At 41.4% G+C, this 24727-nt stretch overlaps 1 protein-coding gene across 17 annotated transcripts in view; it reads left to right on the forward strand.

The window, feature by feature from the left end:
- The window catches only part of LOC137244546 (uncharacterized), an 85915-nt gene that overhangs the window by 2787 nt on the left and 58401 nt on the right, over positions 1 to 24727 (forward strand). For 11 of the 17 annotated variants that reach the window (XM_067773658.1, XM_067773675.1, XM_067773667.1 and 8 more), the window contains exon 2: positions 441 to 2535. In XM_067773658.1, the coding sequence (XP_067629759.1) occupies positions 1300 to 2355 (1056 nt within the window). In that variant the 5' untranslated portion in view covers positions 441 to 1299 and the 3' untranslated portion in view covers positions 2356 to 2535. Of the gene's footprint in view, positions 1 to 394; positions 2536 to 5915; positions 6775 to 10400; positions 10574 to 10646; positions 10807 to 10865; positions 11889 to 24727 lie in introns of those variants that run through there. The other 6 variants (XM_067773659.1, XM_067773660.1, XM_067773665.1 and 3 more) reach the window with 4 other exon arrangements.

Consider the following 24727-nt stretch of genomic DNA (forward strand, 5'->3'; position numbering starts at 1 on the left):
AGATTAAATATCTTAGAATCATTACATATTTATGTAAACAAAAATGTCGCGGTGAATCGGGCTATTGGCCCACTGTATTCTACTCTTTTTTCAGCCATACAGTAAACTTATGATTTGCTTGCTATTGTTATTGTTCTTGTCATTGCACATTTTCTCATTACTTTTGTTATATGTAGCTACTGTATTTAGTAAATTATGTTTGCATATTTTTAATATTTATGGACTCTCTGCGATATATGTATTACACAATGTTTAGTTGAACACTACCAACTGAGGATGGCACCACGCGAGTGCCGAAACAATTTTGTATTGAAAAGTATTATTGTTTTTATAATACAATAAAAAATATATTAAGTGACGAAAAGGAGTTTTACGTGTTTTTCGTTTTCGCCAGATATTTGCGTCGCTTAGCACTCAAAACAAACTTGTAAAAAAATTAGTTTTTTCTTTCTTTTGGCCATAAAAAACCGAGAACTGGGTGAAATAATAAAGCTACAAAAAGTTCTCGAAATAAACTAGAAAAGCTGTGTGGAAAATAATTGACGTAGGACACTGATTTGAAGCTAAGTAATTATATAAGACAATTGAAATAGTAAAGCTATAAAAAGGAGTGTTCGAAATAAAATAAAAAGCAGTGAAAAAACATGGAAGATCAGGATCTTTCAACTTATAGTGTGCTTCAGCTACGTGCTTGGCTACGTAATTTGCAGTTGCCGTCGAGCGGCACCAAAAGTACACTCATTATACGTCTCATTAATGTGCCGGCAGACAAACGTGGAGAATGTCCAACAATAGAATTCGACGACACACACAACGAAACATACGCTATAAATAACGACGAAGCTAACGAACAAGAAGAAGACGAAACAACTCCAGAACATCAAGTGGCGGGCGGCACCACGAAGCAAGCAGAGAAGCAAACAGAACAGCAACACGAAGAAACAGCCGTTAATGTATTTGAGTTCGAAATGCTAAAGCGAGAAGCAGACTTGCTGCGACGTGAAAAGCATTTACTAGAAATTGAGAACTTGCTGCTACGCGATATTGGAACAATTACTAGCGCACCTGCAATACAGCAAAAAATTTCAATAGACATGCTAAAAAATTTGTTGCGCGATTATGAGGGTGGTCCAAACTTCGGAGTGTGGGTAGCACAATTTAAAAACATTATAAATGTATACAATATAAAAAACTGAGCAGCATGTGCTATTGCTAAGCAATCTAAAGGGCAAAACGGAAAGTTGGCTACAAAGCAAAGCTAACTTTCTATTGGAGCCTGTAGATAAGTTTTTAGAAGAAATGGGAGAAATATTCGACATTAAAGAAAATCGAATCATATTACGCCGAAAATTGGAGGCAAGAAAGTGGAAAGCAGGAGAAAAGTTCGCACATTACTTAAATGACAAAATAATATCGGCAAACCCCCTGGAGCTTGAAGAGGAAGAAATCGTCGAGTATGCAATAGAAGGTATAACCGACTACCGTTTAAGAACACAAGCATACTTGCAAAGTTACGCCACGAAGGCTCAACTTATAAAGGCCTTTTCCAAGGTGGATATCAAAGCGGCAGCAACCACATCAACAGCACCAGATGGCTTGCGTGAACTAAGGTGCTACAATTGCAACATACGTGGGCATTTGGCGGCTAATTGTCTGAAACCAAAAAGAGAGTTAGGAGCATGCTACGTGTGCGGTAGCAAAGACCATCGGGCAGCAGCTTGTGACAAAAAGAAAGGTGTACATTTGGTGTATGATTATGTAAAATTGTTTCATTTTGTCATTAAATGTTATACAAATATTTCGTTTTCCTTAGAATGCTTGATTGATACTGGAAGCCCAATCAGCTTTATAAAGCGGTCCTGTTTCAGCGGAAAAGTAGACGTGAACAATATATTAAATTTGAATAATTCATACTTTGGTTTAAATAACGAAAAAATTTTAACTTATGGAAAGTTTTTGTGTTACGTTAAAATAAATGGCAAATTTTTCGAAATAAATTTTATAATAGCTGATGACAGTACCATGCATTATAAGGCTGTGTGTGGTAGAGATTTTTTAGAGGCTTGCAAGTTTAAATTAGTAAGGGAGGGTGAAGTTGAAGCAAATATATCGTTAATGAACGAATGTAAATCAAGTTGCATGGAAAGCGACAACGAAATATTTCGTGATACTAATAACGAAGATAAAAGTTCATATAGTAAAAATGATGATTTAAGGTTAAAACAAAACGAGTTTTATGCTGAAAAAGTAATCGAAGTAATTAATTGTAAAGGAGCCTTAATTTTATTATATTACCTTTCCATTAATATTATATTACTTACAACAACAAACGAATCTCATTGTACTATGTACTAGACTAAGCAATCGATAAATAAAGACACTTCACTATTACATTTTGAGCAACCTAAGGAAAAGTCGTTTTCAAACCTTTTTTCTGTAATATAACCAATAGTAAGGATCTGGGCACTATTATACCCATAGATATTCACTGGAATATTGGTGATACACCAGGAACATAAATTTATACAAATTCAAGTAAGTACATTGAATGCAAGAACACCACATTAATGGTTCAAGTTGTAAAGTTGATGAGAAAAACGAACAAGATTTTACCAAACAACTTTTGTTAATTAATAATGAAGATAACGAGAGGCCAAATTTAAAAGTTAGTTGTAAATTAAGTTTTTATCACACAAATAAGCTATACGAAATTTTTAGGAAGTACTATGATAACACTAAACGCTCCGATGAACCTAAAATTAAGAGTGAAATGAAGCTAATTATTGAAAATGTGAAGCCTTTCAGTTGTTCTCCAAGACGTTTGTCGTACCCTGAAAAAAACGAGTTGCAAAACTTATTAGATGATTATCTAACAAAGATAATAATTAGACCAAGCGAATCTGAGTTTGTATCGCAAATTGTGCTGGTTCGAAAAAAAACCGGTGATTTGAGAATGTGCGTAGATTACAGGGTGCCAAATAAAGTAACGGCTATGGATAATTACCCGATTCCGTTAATAGACGATTTGCTTGTTGTTGTTGTTGTAGCGATTAGGTTACTCCCCGAAGGCTTTGGGGAGTGTTATCGATGTGATGGTCCTTTGTCGGATACATATCCGATACGCTCCGGTAACACAGCACCATTAAGGTGCTCGCCCGACCATCTCGGGAACGATTTATATGGCCACATTGAACCCTCAGGCCATACCTCCCTCCCCACCCCCAAGTTCCATGAAGAGCTTGGGGTCGCCAGAGCCTCGTCTGTTAGTGAAACGGGATTCGCCGCTCGAAGGTGAGGTTGACAATTGGGTTGGAGAAGCTATATATTTCGCTACACAACCCCTTGAATCCCTAGACGATTTGCTCGATAGGATGTCTGATAAAGAAATTTTTACGAAGCTAGATTTGAAGAATGGGTTTTTTCACGTGTTCATGCATAAAGACTCAATCAAATATACTTCCTTTGTTACACCTTTAGGCCAATTTGAGTTTTTGCGCATGCCGTTCGGGCTTAAAAATGCACCATCAACGTTTCAACGTTTTGTAAATAAAATATTTTCGGACATGGTTAAAGAAAATAAAGTAATAATTTATTTAGATGATATAATGATCGCTACAAAAGATATAAAGCAACATTTCGAAATCTTGATAGAAGTTCTCAAACGACTAACTGATAACAATTTAGAGCTGAGGGTGGATAAATGCGAATTTCTACAAAGTGAGGTAAAATATTTAGGGTACACGGTTTCGAAAAATGGTATTCAAGCCGATGAAAAAGGCCTAGAAGCAATAAAAAATTTTCCAGTGCCAACTAAGGTTCAAGCAGTACAAAGTTTCTTAGGGCTGTGTTCATACTTCAGGCGATTTGTTAAAGATTTTTCTATAATAGCTAAACCTTTGTACGACTTAACGCGGAAGGATACAAAGTTTAGATTTGGTTTTGAGGAAATGAAATGTTTTGAGTTATAAAAGCAGAAACTATTGGAATCACCAATATTGGCGATCTATGATCCAAAAGACGAAACGGAGTTACATTGCGATGCAAGTGCACTAGGTTTCGGATCAATATTGATGCAACGTAAGGCAGACAAAAAAATGCACCCAATATTTTATTTTTCAAAACGTACTAGTGAAATAGGGTCGAAATATCATAGCTTCGAACTAGAAACTTTATCCATTATATATGCACTCTAGCGATTCCGGGTATACCTCCAGGGACTTAAGTTTAAAATAATCACCGACTGCAATTCTTTGACTATGACTAGGAACAAAAAGGAACTTAATCCAAGAATAGCAAGGTGGGCGTTCGAACTTCAAAATTTTGACTACACGCTGGAGCATAGGTCGGGTGAACTTATGCAACATGTTGATGCCTTAAGTCGCGTCAACAATGTGCTGGTTGTAGATACTAATACGTTTGAGGAAAATTTAATTGTATGCCAAGCGAGAGATACGAAGTTAAAAGAATTGCGTGATTTGTTACAGGTTAGTGAGCACAGTTGATGAGGAACGGGGTACTGTACAGAAAGGTTGATAATGGAAAAATTCTTTTCTGCGTTCCAGAAGATACGGAAAAGAACGTCTTATTCAAATATCATGATGAAATGGGCCATGTTGGCATAGACAAAACGGTTGATCTGATATCAAAAAACTATTGGTTTGCAAAAATGAGACAAAAACCGGCAATTCACATACAGAATTGTTTGAAATGCATTGTGTTTTCCTCCAAACAAGGAAAGGAAGAAGGGTTTTTGCATAATATCCCAAAAGCCAGCGACCCATTTGAGTCAATACACGTAGATCATTTTGGTCCGGTTGATAATTCGCGTTCAAAAAAACACATATTCGTGGTCATAGATACGTGTACAAAATTCGTGAGACTCTATACTACTAAAATAACCATTACGAAAGAAGTAATTAGCGCTCTTAAAGATTATTTTCGCTCATATAGCAAACCGAAAACAGTTATATCAGATAGGGGCAGCTGTTTTACCTCAAACGACTTCTCGCAGTTTTTAGATTCAGAAAGTATTCAACATATAAAAGTAGCTATAGGGTCACCCCAAGCGAATGGTCAAGTAGAAAGGGTGAATAGGAGTTTAGGCCCAATGATAGCAAAACTATGCGACACTGAACGAAATATTCATTGGGAAAATGTGGTGGAAATTGTTGAATACACTTTGAATAATACCCGTCACCGAACAATAAAGCAGTATCCAAGCATAATGCTGTTTGGTGTTAAACAACGAGGAAAAGTCGTAGATTTGCTTAGTGAAGAACTGATAGAAGAAGGAGCCAAACCCGCCCAACAAAGTCATAGAGAGATTAGAGCACAAGCTGCAGAAAACGAAAAGCGATTACAATCGTATAATAATACATACGTTAACAGTAAACGGCAGATTGCGAACCAGTACAAAGAAGGAGATTATGTTTTGGTAAACAATTTTGATTCAACGGCGGGTGTAAGTAGGAAGTTAATTCCTAAATTTAAAGGACCCTATAAGATTTCAAAAGTTTTACGTAATGACCGATACGTTTTGGAGGATGTGGAAGGTTTCCAACAGTCCAGGATACCTTATAAAGGAGTCTGTGCTGTTACAAATATACGACCATGGCTTAATAAAAGCACAAACTTAAAAAACACTCAAGATCAGGGGATCTAATGGTCAGAATGGCCGAATTGTAGCAAGTTAGCCCATGTATATGTTGTAGATAATCAATCCATGTACGTGCGAAGCATGTATATGCTATACGTATATAAATAAGTGGTACCACAGTGTCAATTTAAATAATAGTCGTTAGCTCAAGCTTATTATTTATTGTCTCTTTTACTGTTAATAACTTTGTAACTATTGTAAGGTAATTCACTCTAACGCATATGTAAATGTATGGCTCATCATGTCTCTTTAATAATAGATACTATTCGTTCTTACGCATGTGCAAGCATATATCGAGTGCTTTGTTAAAAATGTATGTGTGCTGATATGTCAGACAAGCTTCAAGAAAATATGAGGAAATAAAGTCAGTCGTTAAGTGAAATCGGACAAGCGCAGTTGTTTAATTCATGGACTACACTTTGTATCGGCAATTTTTTTTTGTATGGAAATTTTAGTTGGTAATTTTAATTGATGCAAAAAAAATCCAAAATTCAATTCAAATTTATAAAAAATTTTTAATCGTTTTATGTAAACGGACGCACCGTTGTAATCGAAAAAACTCTAGAATTTAGATGTATATATTGTATGCAATGTGTCGAAAAGAAGAATTTTATTTCATACATATATATGTGTATACTTAATCTTGCCGCTACAACTGCTGCCTCGCTGATGGTGTTAATGCTGCTGCTGATTTTTGCATGCTTGGTGTTGATGCTACTTCTGCTGATGTTCGCTGGTGCTAGCGTTGCTGCTACTGCTGATGTTCGCTGATGGGGTTGCTGCTGCTGACGTTCGCTGGTGCTGGCGGTGGTACAGTATATGACGCCGTTATTTGAGTGGCATTGGCTTTTGCATGCCGTTATTATGTATGCTAGGCATGTTACGTGTTTTATATTATGTCCGTATTTATTAATTTAAAACATTTCTTAAAGTTGAATTTAGTTATTTGTATTATTTCCGTAGTTTTAGTTTTTAGACAATTTTATGTAGTATATTATGTATTGTAGTATCTTGTTTCTATAAGAATCTATTAGCTCTGCTGTTTATTAGAAAATTGTATTATTGAATTTTTACTATTTCCGCATATTGGTATAAATTAAATTTTGAAGAAAATTGTATTTAGTACATTTTTATTATTTTTGCATCTAATTATAAATTTAATTTTGAACCAATTTGTTATTATTAGAAAATTATTTTAAAGCACACGCACTCACTCACTCTGGTATATCGCTGCCTTCTATGTCGCCACTGTACCACCGTCACACAAACCTCCACGGTAGCCATGATGGGCAACTTAAAATGTGCTCACAGAAATGCACGTAGTAGTGCACGCCGATGAAACCCGCCGAAGATTGCTGTACTCTTGGAGGGCGCCGCCTCCACACCAACGTTGTGCTATGGGAAAACGCTATTGTGGTATCCGCGTTAATATCGTGGCGGTGCTTTTCGCCACACTTTAAATCCAATCAAGAAAACCACTTTATTTCAATTTTTAATTTTAATACACTTTATTTGGTGCTTTCTCAAAAAAAGTGCGTCTGAAGTATCTCGCTGCCAAATTATAATGATGGCCGCCTTTTTTTTTCGAGCCGACCTCCCCGTTTCCAAATGGTTTCAACACCTGTTGTCCATTCACAATGGACAACAGGGCTGCTATAAACAACAGGGTGAGACTATAAGGCTGCTGTTGCAATTTAATCTCAATTTTAACCTACACTGCATCCACTTGAAGTTTATTTGACGGATAATTTTTTTATATTGGAAAAATTATAAATAAGAAGCACAGGATATTATTTTTTAAGTTTCAGCCCCAAGTTAGGTTAGGTTGAACTGGCCGGTCCATGAGGACCTCACATAGACTGATTGAGTCCGTAGTGTTACCAGAAGTTTGTTTTAACGACCAAACTGAAAACCCCTATCAAAACCAGTACCTATGTTATAAAATAACTCCGTCCTCTTGGCAAATACTAGAAGCTTCCTAGGACTTAAGCCACTAGCTGCTTCTAGATCTGACAGCTATATCATTCCTAATAGCTGGAGTCTTAGCCTGGCAAGTGCAGGGCACGAGCACAGAACGTGCTCGATCGTTTCCTCCTCCAACCCGCACTAACTACATCTGCTATCACTGACCAAGCCTAATTTAAAGACATGTAACGCCAGAAGGCAGTGTCCAGTAAGAATACCCGTCACGTGTCTACAGTCCTCTCTTTTTAATGATAGAAGCAACTTTGTTAGTCTAAGGTTGTAAGACCTACACATAATCTTCGACACTTTACAGCCCCGCGCTTGAACTCATGCCTTTCCCGGTTGGTCGATCATGTGCACCTCTCGCCTTCGCTTAATCTCGCCCAGTCTAATTGGGACGCCTACGGAGCAAGCTTCAAGGGATGCTCCCTTTTTAGCTAGTTCATCCGCTCTTTCTTTCCCATCTATTCCCATATGCCCTGGGACCCAATATAGATGTATGCTTCTTCCTGTCCCGATTCTCTCCAGAGACTGATTACACTTTAACACGCATTTAGATGCTATGCTCTGCGAGATTATTGCCTTAATTTCTGATTGACTCTTAATATAAAAGTTAACACGGTTGCAGCTTAAGCTATTCTCTTCCAGGGTTTCTACTGCTTTGAGTACGGCTAATATTTCTGCTTGAAAAACGCAACAGTAATCCGGCAGCCTGTAGGATGTGCTTATTTCCGGATCAGCATAGTATACCGCAGACTCTACTCCTTCCACTACTTTGGAACCATCTGAGTACACATGCATCGTCCGCCATTTGAGCACTTTTGCGCCAACCGTCCACCTCTATTGTGGCCCTAAGATCTCCCTCGAAACGCAGGTCGGGAATAAGGTAGTCTGTTCGTCATGCGATTGATGACCCTATACTACTATGTCCGTATGGTCGGCGCTCAAGCTGCCGCGGGGCACCGATCCTGGTTGCAGTTGTTAATGCTATGTTCTTTGCTACCAGGTCTACAAGTGGAATGTGCAGAATGGCATACAGTGCAGCCGTGGGTGTTGTCTTCAGGGCTCCCGTTATGCTAAGCATCGATAGTCTGCATATCCCTTCTAATTTTTTGAGGTATGTTGTTTTTTGTGTGGCTTTCCACCAAACAAGAACTCCATAGTATAGAATAGGGCTTACAATCGCTGTAAAAACCCAATGACAAAGAGAGGGCGATAAGCCTCACGTACACCCCAGCATTCTTTTACATTCATAAAGTACCGTTGAGGCCTTCTTCACCCTTACCTCCACGTTGAGCTCCCATGACAGCTTACTGTGTAGGATGACTCCTAGATATTTTGTGCAAGGTTTCTCCTGTAAGGCCACCCCTCCTAAATTAGGCCTGCTCCAATTTGGGACCTTCTCCTCTTTGTAAATAAGACCGTATTCGTCTTCTCCGCATTGACTTTCAACCCGACATTATATGCCCAGGTATGAATATCCCGAAGCGGCCGATCCATCAAAGAACTAATCGTTGGAAGGCACTTTCCACTTATGACAATTGTAACGTCATCTGCGTAAGTAAGTTTTACGGGTCCCTCATCGAATCGCCTGAGCGGTTGGTTGATGACCAGCGTCCACAGCAGAGGTGATAGCACCCCTCCCTGCGGCGTGCCCCTGTCCACTGATTTCGTGGCCTCGTACAATTCCCATTGTGATGTAATCTTCCTGCAATTTAACATGCAGCTGATCCATCTGGTTAAGGCTGGATGTACTTTAATGTAATTAAGACCATCCATAATCGCCCATTTAGAAACATTATTGAAAGCCACGGCAATGTCCAAGAAGTCTCCTAGAGCATATTCCTTATATTACAGTGATTTCTCTATGCTTATTACCATCCTATGCAATGCGGTGTCTGCCGACTTGCCTTTGGTGTACGCATGCTGTGTTGTGGAGAGCAGCTTTTCAGCCACGTTGGACTTTATGTACACATCTATCAGCCTCTCAAAGGTTTTGAGCAGAAATGATGTTAAGCTAATGGGTCTATAGTCTTTGGGATACACGTGACCGATCTACCCCGCCTTGGGTAGGAAAGCTACACGAGCAGTTCTTCTAGAATGCGGTACGTGATTCAGTGTTATGCACCCATCGAATATTATTTTAAGCCATTCCACGACCGCCCTACTTTAAACTTGTAGCATGGCCGGAATATACCATCTGTGCCCGGCGATTTAAACTTAGAAAACATCTTCACTGCCCATTCGATCTTGGTATCGGTCACCAAGCCCGCTCCGTGATCGACGTGTGAGTGATGTCTGCTGGCTCTTATAAACCGTCTCCCGATGGCAAATGTGTGTCGAAAAGCACCTCAAGGGATTCCTCACTATTACGTGACCATTCCCGTTCTCTTTCTTTATTAGTCCCTGGACTATGTTTCCCCTTGCTAGTACTTTTTTCAACCGTGCTGTTTCGCTGGAGCACTCTATGTCCATACAGAAACTTTTCCATGAGATTTTCTTCGACCTGGAAATCTCACGCTTATAGATCCTTAGTAGATCCCTGTACTCGTTTCGACACGCTTCGCTCTCCGCGGTCTTTGCTAGCTTAAACATTTCTTTTCATTTCATTTCATTTCAGTTAATTAAGTCTATGATCGAAAATAATTTTACAGACTAGATACAAATGAATTGAAAGATATAAAAGCTATATAGTCAAACTTATATATGTAATTAACGTGCAAATAATAAAAAAAAAAGATAACATTGATTTACATAAATATATAAAAATAAATTACAGGAACAATTCCAGAGAAGACTTGAGCGTACTTCTCGACAGAGTGAAATCAAGAAGGAAACTCCCTGAGAGTCTATTAAATTCGGTAAGTGCGCGGAAAATCGGGTCGAACATGCAATAGTTAGCTCTACCGACACGCAAGTAAAAGGGCAAGAAAGTACGAAAACACCTATTAGGTACTTATATTTAAGAATTCATGAGCTTAACACCGGCTTATAATAATTGAACTTCAATTATTATGTTTTCTAGGTACATTAAAATTAACTTTAGCTAGGAGAGCTGAACAATCCAAAGAACCAGAGATGAGATCATAAACAAACATTAGTAGATGCACAGCTCTCCGGATTTCAAGAGACTGGAGATTGATAAGTATGCAGCGCGAGTAATAGGATGGGGTTGGATTGTCAAAGTAAATAAAAAATAAGCAAAATCTAATGAATTTTCTTTGAACCCTCTCTATTCTGGCAGAGTAGCCACTATATATAGGATTCCAGACAACTGAGGCGTATTCTAATTTTGAGCGAACTAAAGAGATAAAAAGTGCCTTCCTGGTATAGGGATCCTTAAAGTCTTTTGCATATCTGCGAAGGAAGGCAAGGTTTCTGTCAGCCTTCGGAAGGACATAACAGATATGACTAACAAAGGAGAAAGAGGTGTCGAAGACAACACCTAGATCAATAAATTATTTGACAGAAGCCAGTGGAACACCTGAAATACCATAGGGCGTGGTATGCAGGGTAGACGACTTAGAAAAAGACCTTTGAAAGCATTTTTTGACATCTAAGTAGAGATTATTGGCATTACACCAAGCAACAAGATTATTTAGATCATTTTGTAGGAGCACTGTATCTGACGGGCCATTAATTCTACGAAAAATCTTAAGATCGTCTGCATATAAAAGGAAATCAGACGAATTAAAGCAGGAACCAATGTCATTAATAAAGAGCACAAATAAAAGAGGACCAAGAATGCCTACCCTGAGGTACCCCGGACGTTGCCAAGAACCTATTCGACAAATAAGATTTTAACCATGATACGAAAACAGAATGAAATCCAATGCATTCCAGTTTAAATAATAAGATTTTATGAGAAACTTTATCGAAAGCCTTTGTGAAATCAGTGTATACAGTATCTACCTGGCAACCACCCTGAAATGCAGAGATGTAGAAATCAGAAAACGACACTAGGTTCGTAACAGTCGAGCGGCCAGCCACAAACCCATGTTGGCACGGCTCAATGTCGCTTTTGATGACAAAAGTTAGCTTCTCTTTTATAATTTTTTCAAAAAGCTTCGAGCAAACTGTTATACGCATATTGTCACTTGCGAAGCGAATATATTTGGCGAGTCGAACAGATTGGCGAATTCACATCAAATTTGCGTTGTGAGTGGCGAATGTACTTATTCGATAGCCATGTGTCATTACCATTCAAACAAATTTAATTAGTTCATCCGAATTTGACGTTTCTGTTATCTGTTTTTATTATTTATTTGTGCACAAACATAAATGTAAAAAACAAGTTTATTAAATAGTAATAAATAAAGTTAAAAATGTTTTATAACGATGATCATTTTTCCGTTATTACCCGGATTATTGGTTCCACGCCAGTTATCACCCGGATTATTGGTTCCAAAGGACTGTCCGGTCGTGTTGGCGGCTTCTTGGAGGTTCAGTAGCTCATCCACGGATCTCTCTAGCGCAGATAAACTTCGCTGGGCGTACGGTCCTCCTCCAGTGGCTACGGTCTCGCTGCGGTTTGCAGAAACCTTTTTTTTTTAAGCTTCAACTTATAATCTAACCAAACCTAGGACAAATATATTGGTAAGTATGAACTGACACGCAGAATACAATTCAGTTACTACTAGAGGCCTGCACGGATACGATGGTTCGGGTATATAACTAAGTAACGCTTCTGACAATTATCACGTTGTCAGTTACTTTGGAAACTTGCATCGTGATATCGTACGGTTACTTTTGAAACTAACTGTTTAAGTATCTTATCGGGTATTATCAGAAAAATAGTAGGCGGTGGCTCGGAGCTAGGATCTAACCAAACCTAGGGCCCATCTCTGCACCCTTCACAATGCCAGTATCGATTTCCTGGTAAATTTTCTCAAACAAAGTGCCTACTTGTATATGATGGTTGAATTGAGTTGGGAGTCAAAAAAACCATCAGTAACTCGACTCGTGTAAAACAGCCTTAAGTATCAAAAGTAACTCCAGTCAGTAACCATACAATGCTACGATGCCACGATTCTGCGATGTATACTTTTGTATTGTTCGTGCAGGTCTATTCTTCTTACCTTGTTCCACTCGCGCCCGTTACGGATTGGAGGACCTATAGAGTTAAGATCCGTGGCGAAATGGTCCCACAATTCTGCCCTGCTCCTCCTGGTCTCTCCAAAATTCCCCATGCCTCTGGCGACGTCTGGATTATTTTCCATCAGCTCGACCAGCTTTTCGAATTGCTGCGGCGTTGTTCTTCTCATTCTGAAAACTTCATTTATTTAAACCAATAACTCAATTTAATTAAATGAATTACTCACTTTTATTTATTTATTCAATTTATTTACTTTTTTCAATTGAAAACATTTAAATAAATGCCAATGCGTCCTTTTCTATTTTCAAGCGCGAACAAAATAAGCATTCGACAAATTTTGACAGATTTGGCGAAGCGAATATGATTTTTTCGCTTGTGGCAATTCGACAAATTCATCTTCGTCACTCATTCGACTTTTTTTTTTGCGAATTCGCTAGCGATTCGCATCTCGCAATTCGAGACCGCGAAATTCGACAAAATTTTCATTCGCTTCGCAAGTGACAATATGCGTATTAGTTTGGCGATAGGCCTATAATTAGAGACATCATTTTTATTGCCAGCTTTAAAGATGGGACAAATGGAACTTTTTTTCCACCTATCGATAAAAGTTCCGGAAGACAGGGATAAATTGAATATATGCCGAAGAGGTATGCACAAAGATAAACTACAGAACTTCAGGACAAAGGCACAAAAGCCGTCACTGTCACATTTTAACGAGGGTTTAAGGGAGGACATAGCATTGCTGACGTCATCGCCGAGATCACAAGGGAGCCAAAATCTAGACGATCATAGCGCCCGGATCGCGAAAAAGAGTCATTCAGATATACAGTAGCATCATCAAAGTTTGATTTAAAAAAATCAGCAAACAGCTCAACTGTTTCAGGTAGGGATTGGGAGCTTACCCCATTAAAGCTCAAGCAGATCGGGATATTCGTCGAACCACGTTTGGAGCGGATAAAGTTCCAAAAGGCTTTAGGATTTTCTTTAAGCTCATTTTCGAGCCTACCCATTTAGCGATTATAAAGGAATTTGTCAAGGACATTAAATTGACGCACACTGGTAGTGAACTGTTCTCTGAGAAGGATATTATCTGAATCTGCCTTAAATAAGTTATTGAGTTCGTTACGCTTATTTTTCAACCTCTTAAGAGTTTTATTATACCATGGTAATTTAAGAAGCCTGGGCCCAAACCAGGGCACTATACTTTAAAATGTTTCAGTCAAATTCGATAAGAAAATATCATAACAAACACTGACGTCGTTAGAGGGAACTATGTTTTCCCAGTTAATTTCAAATAATACATTGTTCAGCTCGCCGAAATCAGTAGATCGAAAGTTGAAAGAGGAATTATCTAAAGCAGGTGACGTAGGGACGGCATCAAAGTTATGTAGATGAATAACTATCGGTATATGATGTCTATCAGATAGGCATACAGGAAAAGTACTCCCAGAGAGTTGATATATTAAATTCTCGTCGACGAATATAAGATCAAGTAACCTCGAGAGAGTAATAAATAAATTATTGATTTGAATCAGATTACAACTTAATGTATTATCTATAAGGCTAATTTCATTAGAACGCGTGACATTGGTAGGTGTCAAAATGCCATTATCTTGAAAATCTAACCATACAATATCTGGTAGGTTGAGGTCTCCAAGTATACAAAAGTTGGCATCAGTATGAGTTTCGCATAAATTAACGATGTTCTCCACATGAGCATTATATAAGCCATCACCACTATTGGGTGATATATACGGACAACAAATGAAAGTAGAGCCAGACGAACTGGAAACACAGACACAGCTGATCGAGCAACGTATCATGATTATGTAGTTGAAACTTTAATGAATGCAGGCTTCTGTTAACTGCAATTAGGACACCACCACCTTTCTTTTGACCGGTGTTCGCGAAGTCTCTTTCTTTACGGAAAGTTAAGAATAACTTAGGGTCAAAGTACTCTTCATCAAAGAAGTCTTCGTTGAACCACGTTTCAACGATGACGTATACGTCGTAGTCCAAACGAGACGTAGATAAAAGAAAGTCTTTAGATTTGGTGCGCATGCCGCCAACATTTTGAAAGTAGACTCTCAGAGATGCACCCGAGACGCAGTTTGGGATGTCATAAGTGTTGCAGTATATAGCTCTAGAGGTAACCCTACGACACTTTTCGTTTCCTCCGTTTTTTGGAAAAAAACGAAAAGGCTTAACAGTGACGTTAGAGGGCCACAAAGCAGCGTCGAAGAGCTTACACCAACTTAAAACAAGCCAAAGCAGAAGCATCGATTTTGATGTGCTCAGAGATGTATTTGACAATTTTCTCCTCTGTAACTGATGGCTTGAATAAAGATAAATGAATCCACTTGTATGGTACAAAGACATCTAACTCAGCATTATTGTTATTGCCACTAACTACTGATGAATACACGACTTTTTTTTTTGGTGCATTTATGCTAGGCTTCACTGTAGTGTGGGCATTTGATGGCAGAGGTGATTTATTAAGAGCGCTGGCAGCAGCATTGGCGTATGATGTAGCGGAAGAAAAGGGCCTCTGCTAGTATTTGTTAACTCACTGTTAGTGGCAGTCATCGGATTGCTTGAATTTTCCACGTTTCTTCTCTGCTTGGAGTTGGCTGTAGACTTTACCTTAGTTGATGCTGATGTATTTATAGGAGTATTATCGTTATTAATAGTGAAAGTGTTTGACACGAGTGGTTGCGTATTAACTGCAAGTGTAGAAGTAGAAGTTGTAGATGCCAATGTACAGGTAGAAGTAGAAATGTTATTAGTGAGAGACTTTGATTATTGTGTTTGTTTGTATGTGTAGGAGTGGATGGATGTTGAGAGATTAAAACAGTAGATTGATTATTTGATGCGTTTAGCATATCTGATTCTTTAGAATAAATAGATGTAGACGAAGAAGAAAATGTAGGCAGAGCACGACCATTGTTGGAAGAAAGACCGTTTGATATTTGCAGAGGATTTGATTGCAAACTGGCGACGCATGTGTTGTTGTTGTGTATGATAGGACTAGACGGGGAAGTTGGCGCGTTGTTTTTGTTGTTGACATTCGGAGAACTTTCAGCAACATTCAGATTGTTGTTGGATGATTGCAACGAGTTCATTAAAAATTCTTTGAGATAATGAGACTCAGCTCATTTCTCCCCCATGTCGGCTTTGCTTTTCCTCTGAATCTTCTTAGAGGGCAAGCTTTGTTATACGCAGTCATAAGCGTCCTTATTAGGAATTCATTCGACTCCTCCAGTTCCTCCACATTGGCAACCTCTTTGGGTTGTTCCAGTTTTGTTTCTACCTGTTTCTGGAATTTAGTCCAGTTCGTTGAGCTAGGGTTTCTAATGGTTCCTCCCTTCTCTACCCTCTTTAGGGGGGTGCTGAAGCTGATATACGAATGGTCGGAGAAGGATGGTCTATAAAGAACCATCCAATCATATCTTGACATATCACGCTCTAAGCTCAATGTAATATCCAGAACATTGCTGGATGTTGGACCAATGTATGCAGGGACATTTCCCCTGTTGGCTATCTGCAAATTGGTTTGCAGGATGTAACAAAATACAGTTTCGCATCTCGTTCGTATCTGCTCCTCCCCACGCATTGTGGTGCGCATTTGCATCTGCGCCTATGACCAACCGCCATTTGCGCCCTTTGAGCCATATAGCAGGAAGTCAGGATAAATGCCTGCTTATTCTTTTGCTCAACGGCCACCACTACGAGGTCCTCAGTAGTGTAATTGGGCAGCATATATAAATGCAGCTGTTTCCTTACCATTACTACAGCTCGCACCCGTCCTTCGTTTGCGCGTAGTAAACGCCAAACCCGCGCGCGCTAAGTCCAGAAACCTTTCCTCCCGATAAGAGCCACGGCTCCTGAATCAGCGCCACCTCAAACGAACCCTCCTCAAGGGTTAGGAGTTCGCTCAACGCCACTTTACTGTGTTGGAGGTTTATCTGTAGGACTCGCAGCACCATTGGGCTGTTTGTCCCCCTCCAGCACCTTCATCTTGACGTCGTCGTCCTTCCCTTGCCCTTTTGGTTTAGAGTATTCGAGGCCCCATTCAGCCTCTCGTAACTGTTGTGCCGGGTGTTCCTCTGTGTGACTCACAGCACCATTTGGCGGTTGGTCCTCTTCTAACACCTTCGTGGTGACGTCGGCTACCTCCACCTGTCTTTTTTCTCTTAGGCTTTTCGACTTCGCCCACCTCTAGCGTGTTAGGATTTTTATCCTCGGGACTTCTTTTCCTGAGTCGTATGTAAATTTTGCCTGTGCCAAAAGACATTTTGCCAAGCTGCGTGTACAATATATCCTCCACCTGCTTGTTTATTTGGAAGATGTAGAACTGACCTTCCTCCGTAGGCCGAGATACAGTAAGTATCTTCCAATCCTTTGTCGGTATGTTCGGATTCTGATTCTGCAGAATTCGCAGTGTATCCTCCGACTTCATCACGCATGGTATCCATACCTTAACTTTTTGTACCGTGGGGATTTGCGCTTTATCCACCACCTCAAACTGCGCATTCGTGCCTTGCCTTTGGAGGTTTGGAACCACTTTCTCCAGCCACCGCAAGCTCGCGATGTTGTCGCACGCTATCATCTTCACACCATTATACCATCCCCCCAAATCAAAAGTTGGAAGGGGCTTACTTGGTTGTTCCCACATCATCTTAAGCATTAACCTAATAAGCTCCCTTTCTACAGATCTCCACCTTTCAGTAGTCATCTGTCCAAAAGGATTGCTACGATCAACCAGCGCCACAGTCAATGACTGCTTCGCCACATCACTCATCTTCTCGGGAAAAGCCGGAGTCTTAGTGTTATCTCCCTTTGGCACCTCCGAGAAAGCCGGAGTCTTAGCGTTAACTCCCTTTAGCACCTCCGAGAAAGCCAGAGTCTTAGCGTTATCTTCCTTTGGCTTATCTCCTACTTCCGTAGTTGGAACTTCCCTCTGACTCGCAGCTTTCGAGGTAGCTGCTACCTCACTATTGGGGCCCATCTGTCTTACAGCTTTGCCCTGCCTCGCGGCTCTGGGACTGGGTCCTTTCTGCCTCTTGAAAGCAGGCTTGTCTCCTTCCGGCGAACGTTGCCTCTTCATTCTGCCATTCGACGCTTCTTACTCCTCGTACCGGTTGCAGAACCGAGGGTTTCTCGCAGCAAACCTTTTGAACTGCCTTCGACCTACTTCTACCGCCTCATGGGCCCATTCCAAGCGCTCAATCTCCATTTCTGTTGGATCGACCACTGCTCCCAAGCGTTGTACAATTATTAGTGCTGCGCGGTACTGCGAGAGAGCTCTTTTACTTCCTCTGCTCTGTTCCCTTCATCACTCTTCTACCCCGTTTTCATTTCTGTGCTCCTCCAACACGGAGTTCATTGAATCAGCACTACTCTCGCTCCCCGAGCCCAACGCATCGCTTAATGCGTATTTGTCGTCCTTGGCTTGCGACTCAATCCTCTTATCATCGTCCTTAATTATAATAAGTCGTTCATCTTGGTCGTACGACCTCCTGCCCGACAAGGCGGGCTCAGCGGCCCAGTTATATATACGGGGAAAGAACCGTCCGCCACAGAAGCGCCCCTTACTGTGGTTAGGCCACCAATATTTCCCGAGGTGGCTCGGTATCAGGAAGGCTCCGTTCGAATACAGCCGAATTTATCCCCTGGCTGCAAATCGTCCAATAGGCACGGTCCGCATAACACCCTAGATTAGGGGGTTGGCTGTTACTTACTCACCGACATCCCGCCGCCATCCTATGAGGGAAAACGGCGTAGATATCAGTCCTAAACAGCTCCGCCTCATAGTCGGGCCCTATGGAGTTCGGCTAAGCCCTCACACCAACGAAAAGTTGCCTACCCTAGTGAGGGAAGTTTCGTCCCCAAAATAATTAAAATATTTAAAAAAAAACGCATTTAGGCAATTCACAAGGTCGTCTTCGTCGAACGTGCTATGATTTACCGTGATGAATGCTTTGCTGTTGCTTTCTCATATAAAAGTTGGATTTCACCATTTACTGAATAATCACGTTTTTGATGTTTTCTAAAATATGTATACATTAAAAGTGGGCGTGGGTATTGTCTGATGTTGCCCATTTCAAATAGCCATGCGAGGTGAGTGCCAAGGAATCCACATATAAAATGTCAACAAGATATCTTAAAATTTACTCAAGTTATTGGGCTGACATGGCTAAAAGAATTTCTTTTTCATCCGGATAATTTTGATATATAGAAATCTATATTTATTCTAATTAGATTGAGTAATCAATCGTATTATAACGCCTTATGTAAGCTTGATTTTTAGTGGGCTATATCCGTATATAAAAACTCGTAATACAAAAGTGGTATCTTTACCTCATTATGTAAGCCTTATTTTAAACGATCTATAAGCCTTCTAACAAGGTAGTTATTTTCTTACGAATGGCTTCTAATAATTCCTTATGTGAGCTTTATTTTAAATAGCCTTTACCCGCGGCCCCGTCCGCAAGGAAAATTTTAAATATATGGGCTATTCGCGTTAGCCTGCTTATTATCTGTTTAAAATTTTGTTTTCTATCTAATGCATTTTATTTTTGTAATTGAGTAAAAAAAAGAACTAAATGAGCTGATAACCTGATAGGATCCCAAATGATCCCGAAATTATCCAGAAAAAACTACGAAATGACCCCAACGCTATCGCGGACGGATAATGAAAACCATCCAGAAATGCCCCGAAAGGGTCTCCAAAAGTTCCCCGAATAGTCCCAAAAAAACCCGAAATGAGAGCGCCACGATTCTAGACGTATCCAGAGAACCACACAGAAATGATCCCTGAAGGTGTTCCAAAATGATCCCGAAAAGGTTCCGAAATGACCCTGACGGGCTCCCGGGCGGATCTCAAAAACCATCCAGAAAATATCCAGGAAGGGTCCCTAAATTATCCCGACTAACTCCAGAAAAAGTTCCGAAATGGCTCCGAGGGGATCCACGATGGATCGCGAAAACCATACAGAAATGATTCCGGAAGGATTCCAAAATGATCCCGAAATAGTCCGGAATTGACCCAGATGGGATCCCGCACAGATCCAGAAATGATCCCGGAAGGGTGCAAAAACTATCCCGGAAAAGTAACAAAAAATCCCGAAATGGCTCCTACGGCATCCCGGACGGATCCAGAAATGATCTCGGAAGGGTCCCCAAATGATCCCGAAATGACCCTGATGGATCCGGCAAACCATCAAGAAATTATGCCGAAAGGGTCCCAAAGTGATTCCGAAATAATACAGAAAAAGTCACGAAACGACCCCTAGAGGATCCCCAAATGATCCTGTATTAGCCCCGAAAAGGTCCCGAAATAACCCCGACGGGATCCCGGAAAAATCCCGAAAACCATCCAGAAATGATGCCGGAAGGAATCCCAAATGATTCCGTAAAAGTCCCGCATTGATTCCGACGGGATCCCGAACGGATACCGAAAATAATCCAGAAGTGATGCCGGAAAGGTCCTCAAATGATCACCTAATAGTCCCGAAATGACCCTTAAGGGGTCATGGACGGATCCCATAAACCATCCAGAAATGATCCCGCTATAGTCCCGAAGAAGTTCCGAAATGACCCTGACGGGATCTCGAACGCACCCCTAAATGACCCTGACGGGATCCCGGACATATCCCGAAATCCATCCAGAAATGATCTTGGAAGGGACCCCAAATGATCCCGAAAAAGTCCCGCAATGATTCCGAGGGGATCCTGATCGGATACCGAAAACCATCCAGAAGTGATGCCGGAAATGTCCTCAAATGATCACCTAATACCAAAATGACCCTGACGGCATCCCGGACTGATCCCAAAATCCATCCAGAAATGATCTTGGGAAGGTCCCAAAATTATCCCGAAATAGTCTCGGAAAAGTTCAGAAATTACCCTGACGGGTTCCCGGACGAATCCTGAAAGCCATCTCTAAATGATCCCGAAAAAGTCCCGAAATGACCCTGACTGGACCCCGAAAGGATCCCGAAAACTATCCAGAAATGATGCCGGAAAGGTCCTCAAATGATCTCCTAATAGTTCCGAAAAGACCCTGACGGGATCCCGAACGGATCCCGACAATTATCTAGAAATGATGCCGAAAGGGCCCGCAAATGATCCCGTATTAGTCGAGAAAAAGTCCCGAAATGACCTCGACGGGATGCCGGACGAATCCCAAAAACCATCCAGAAATGATGCCGGAAGGGACACCAAATGATCCCGCAATAATTCCGACGGGATCCTGAACGGATACCGAAAACCATCCAGAAGTGATGCCAAAAAGGTCCTCAAATGATCACCTAATAGTCCCAAAATGGCCCTGACGGCATCCCGGACAGATCCCGAAATCCATCCAGAAATGATCTTGGGAGGGTCCCAAAATTATCCCGAAATAGTCTGAGAAAAGTCCAGAAATTACCCTGACGGATCCCGGACGAATCCTGAAAACCAATCTTAAATGATGCCGAAAAAGTCCCGAAATGACCCTGATGGGACCCGAAAAGGATCCCGAAAACTAACCAGAAATGATGCCGGAAAGGTCCTCAAATGATCTCCCAATAGTTCCGAAAAGACCCTGACGGGATCCCGAACGGATCCCGACAACTATCCAGAAATTATACCGAAAGGGCCCGCAAATGATCCCGTGTTAGTCGAGAAAAAGTCCCGAAATGACCCCGACGGGATGCCGGACGAATCCCAAAAACCATCCAGAAATGATGTCGGAAGGGACCCCAATGATCCCGAAAAAGACCCGCAATTATTCCGACGGGAATCTGAACGGATACCGAAAACCATCCAGAAGTGATGCCGGAAAGGTCCTCAAATGCTCACCTAATAGTCCCAAAATGACCCTGAGGGCATCCCGGACAAATCCCGAAATCCATCCAGAAATGATCTTGGGAAGGTCCCAAAATGATCCCGAAATAGTCTCGGAAAAGTCCAGAAATTACCCTGACGGGTTCCCGGACGAATCCTGAAAGCCATCCTTAAATGATCCCGAAAAAGCCCCGAAATGACCCTGACGGGATCCCGAAAGGATTCCGAAAACTATCCAGAAATGATGCCAGAAAGGTCCTCAAATGATCCTCTAATAGTTCCGAAATGACCGTGACGGGATCCCGAACGGATCCCGACAACTATTCAGAAATTATGCCGAAAGGGTCCGCAAATGATCCCGTATTAGTCGAGAAAAAGTCCCGAAATGACCCCGACGGGATCCCGGACGAATTCCAAAAACCATCCAGAAATGATGCCGGTAGGTATCCCAAATGATCCCGAAATAATCCCGAAATGACCTCGTCGGCATCCCGGACGGATACCGAAAATTATCCAGAAATGAGGCCGGAAAGGCCCACAAATGCTCCCCTAATAGTCCCGAAATTACCCTGATGGGATCCCGGACGGATCCCGAAAACCAACCAGAAATGATGCCGGAAGAGCCCCCAAATGATCCCGAAAAAGTCCCCAAATGACCCCGACGATATCCCGGACGGGTCCCGAAAACCATCCAGAAATGATGCCGGAAGAGCCCCCAAATGATCTCGAAAAAGTCCCCAAATGACCCCGACGAGATCCCGCACGGATCCCGAAAACCATCCAGAAATGATGCCGGAAGAGCCCCACATGATCCCGAAAAAGTCCCCAAATGACCCCGACATACTCCAGAAAAGGTTCCGAAATGGCTCCGAAGGCATCAACGACGGATCGCGAAAACCATACAGAAATGATTCCGGAAGGATCCCAAAATGATCCCGAAATAGTCCGGAAATGGCCCAGATGGGATCCCGCACAGATCCAGAAATGATCCCGGAAGGGTCCAAAAACTATCCCGGAAAAGTAACAAAAAATCCCGAAATAGCTCCTACGGCATCCCGGACGGATCCAGAAATGATCTCGGAAGGGTCCCCAAATGATCTCAAAATGGTCCCGAAATGACCCTGATGGATCCGGCAAAGCATCAAGAAATTATGCCGGAAGGGTCCCCAAATGATCCCGAAATAAAACAGAAAAAGTCACGAAACGACCCATAGAGGATCCCCAAATGATCCCGTATTAACCCGAAAAAGTCCCAAAATGACCCTGACGGGATCCCGAAAGGATTCCGAAAACAATACAGAAATGATGCCGGAAAGGTCCTCAAATGATCCCCTAATAGTCCCGAAATGACCGTGACGGGATCCCGACAACTATCCAGAAATGATGCCGAAAGGGTCCGCAAATGATCCCGTATTAGTCGAAAAAAAGTCCCGAAAGGACCACGACGGGATCCAGGACGAGTCCCAAAAACCATCCGGAAATGATGCCGGTAGGTATCCCAAATGATCCCGAAATAGTCCCGAAATGACCTCGTCGGCATCCCGGACGGATCCCGAAAATTATCCAGAAATGATGCCGGAAAGGTTCCCAAATGATCCCCTAATAGTCCCGAAATTACCCTAATGGGATCCCGGACGGATCCCGAAAACCATCCAGAAATGATGCCGAAAGGGTTCCCAAATGATCCCGTATTAGTCGCGAAAAAGTCCCGAAATGACCCCGACGGGATCCCGGACGGATCCCGAAAACCATCCAGAAATGATGCCGAAAGAGTTCCCAAATGATCCCGTATTAGTCGCGAAAAAGTCCCGAAATGACCCCGACGGGATCCCGGACGGATCCCGAAAACCATCCAGAAATGATGCCGGATGAGCCCCAAAATGATCCCGAAAAAGTCCCCAAATGACCCCGACGAGATCCCGGACGGATCCCGAAAACCATCCAGAAATGATGCCGGAAGAGCCCCCAAATGATCCCGAAAAAGTCCCCAAATGACCCCGTCGAGATCCCGCACGGATCCCGAAAACCATCCAGAAATGATTCCGGAAGGGTCCCCAAATGATCGCGAAATAGTCCCGAAATGATTCCGGAATAGTCCCGAAAATGTTCCAAAATAACCCCGACGGGATCCCGGACGGATCCCGTAAACTATACAGAAATGATCCCGGAAGGGTCCCAAAATGATCCCGAAATAGTCCCGAAAAAGTCCCGAAATTACCGCGGCGTAATCCCGGACCGATCCCGAAAACCATCCAGAAATGATCCCGGAAGGGTCTCGATATAACCCTTACGGGATTACAAATAAGGTGAAGCTAATTATAAAAATATGTTAATAAGGCAGCAGGCGCATTGGAGCGAATAAAAAGTTACATAGAAACATACAGGTAAAGCTAATAAAAGCGTGCTAATAAAAACAATTGATGGAGGGCGGATGGCGGGAGTAGAGGAGAGGACCACTGATCGTTCCTCCAAAATTGTCTAGATCTCGTTCTGTATGTACCAGATACCAAAAACTATTGATTTAGGAGAAAATTTAGATTGAGTTATAACAATTTATGGATTTTACACCAGAGGGGCGATAAAGGGGGGCGGGCGGAGGGTGTCACTGCTTACTTTGTAAGCCCTCGACTTATTTGACCCCTTGAGTCTGTGATATTGGTGAAGGCCAGTATACGTAAAGTTATAATGTGTAAAAATTATGAAAAATAATTTCTCGAAGGGGTCGTGGGACCCCCACCCCTCTTTCCATGTTCGAAAAAAATTTCGCTAGTAGACTACTGTCTGTGTCGCAAATTTCATCAAAATCCCTGTAGCCATTCTGGCGTGATTCAGTCGCAAAGACGAAAAAATATAATAATTAAATTATAACTGTTCCTAGGGGGCGGGGACCACGCCCCTTTTGAAAAATATATAGCTAGTAGATCCTTCTAGACTATTGGCTATATTTATTTATTTATTTATTTATTTATTTATTTGACATAGTGGTTGTATCTGTAAGACAAAGTCTTTTTAAGTACATAAGCAAGTTTTAAAACAAAATAAATAATATAAAATTGAAGTTGTTATAACAACTTTAATACTTAACCTAGAATACACGTTTGATAAGAACATGAAAGTGCTTAAGAGATATGTGTGCAAAATTTCATCCAAATCGGTCCAGCCGTTCTTGCGTGATTGAGTCA

The sequence above is a fragment of the Eurosta solidaginis genome, chromosome 3, assembly GCF_040869045.1.
Source record: "Eurosta solidaginis isolate ZX-2024a chromosome 3, ASM4086904v1, whole genome shotgun sequence".
Classification (NCBI taxonomy): Eukaryota; Metazoa; Arthropoda; class Insecta; order Diptera; family Tephritidae; genus Eurosta; species Eurosta solidaginis.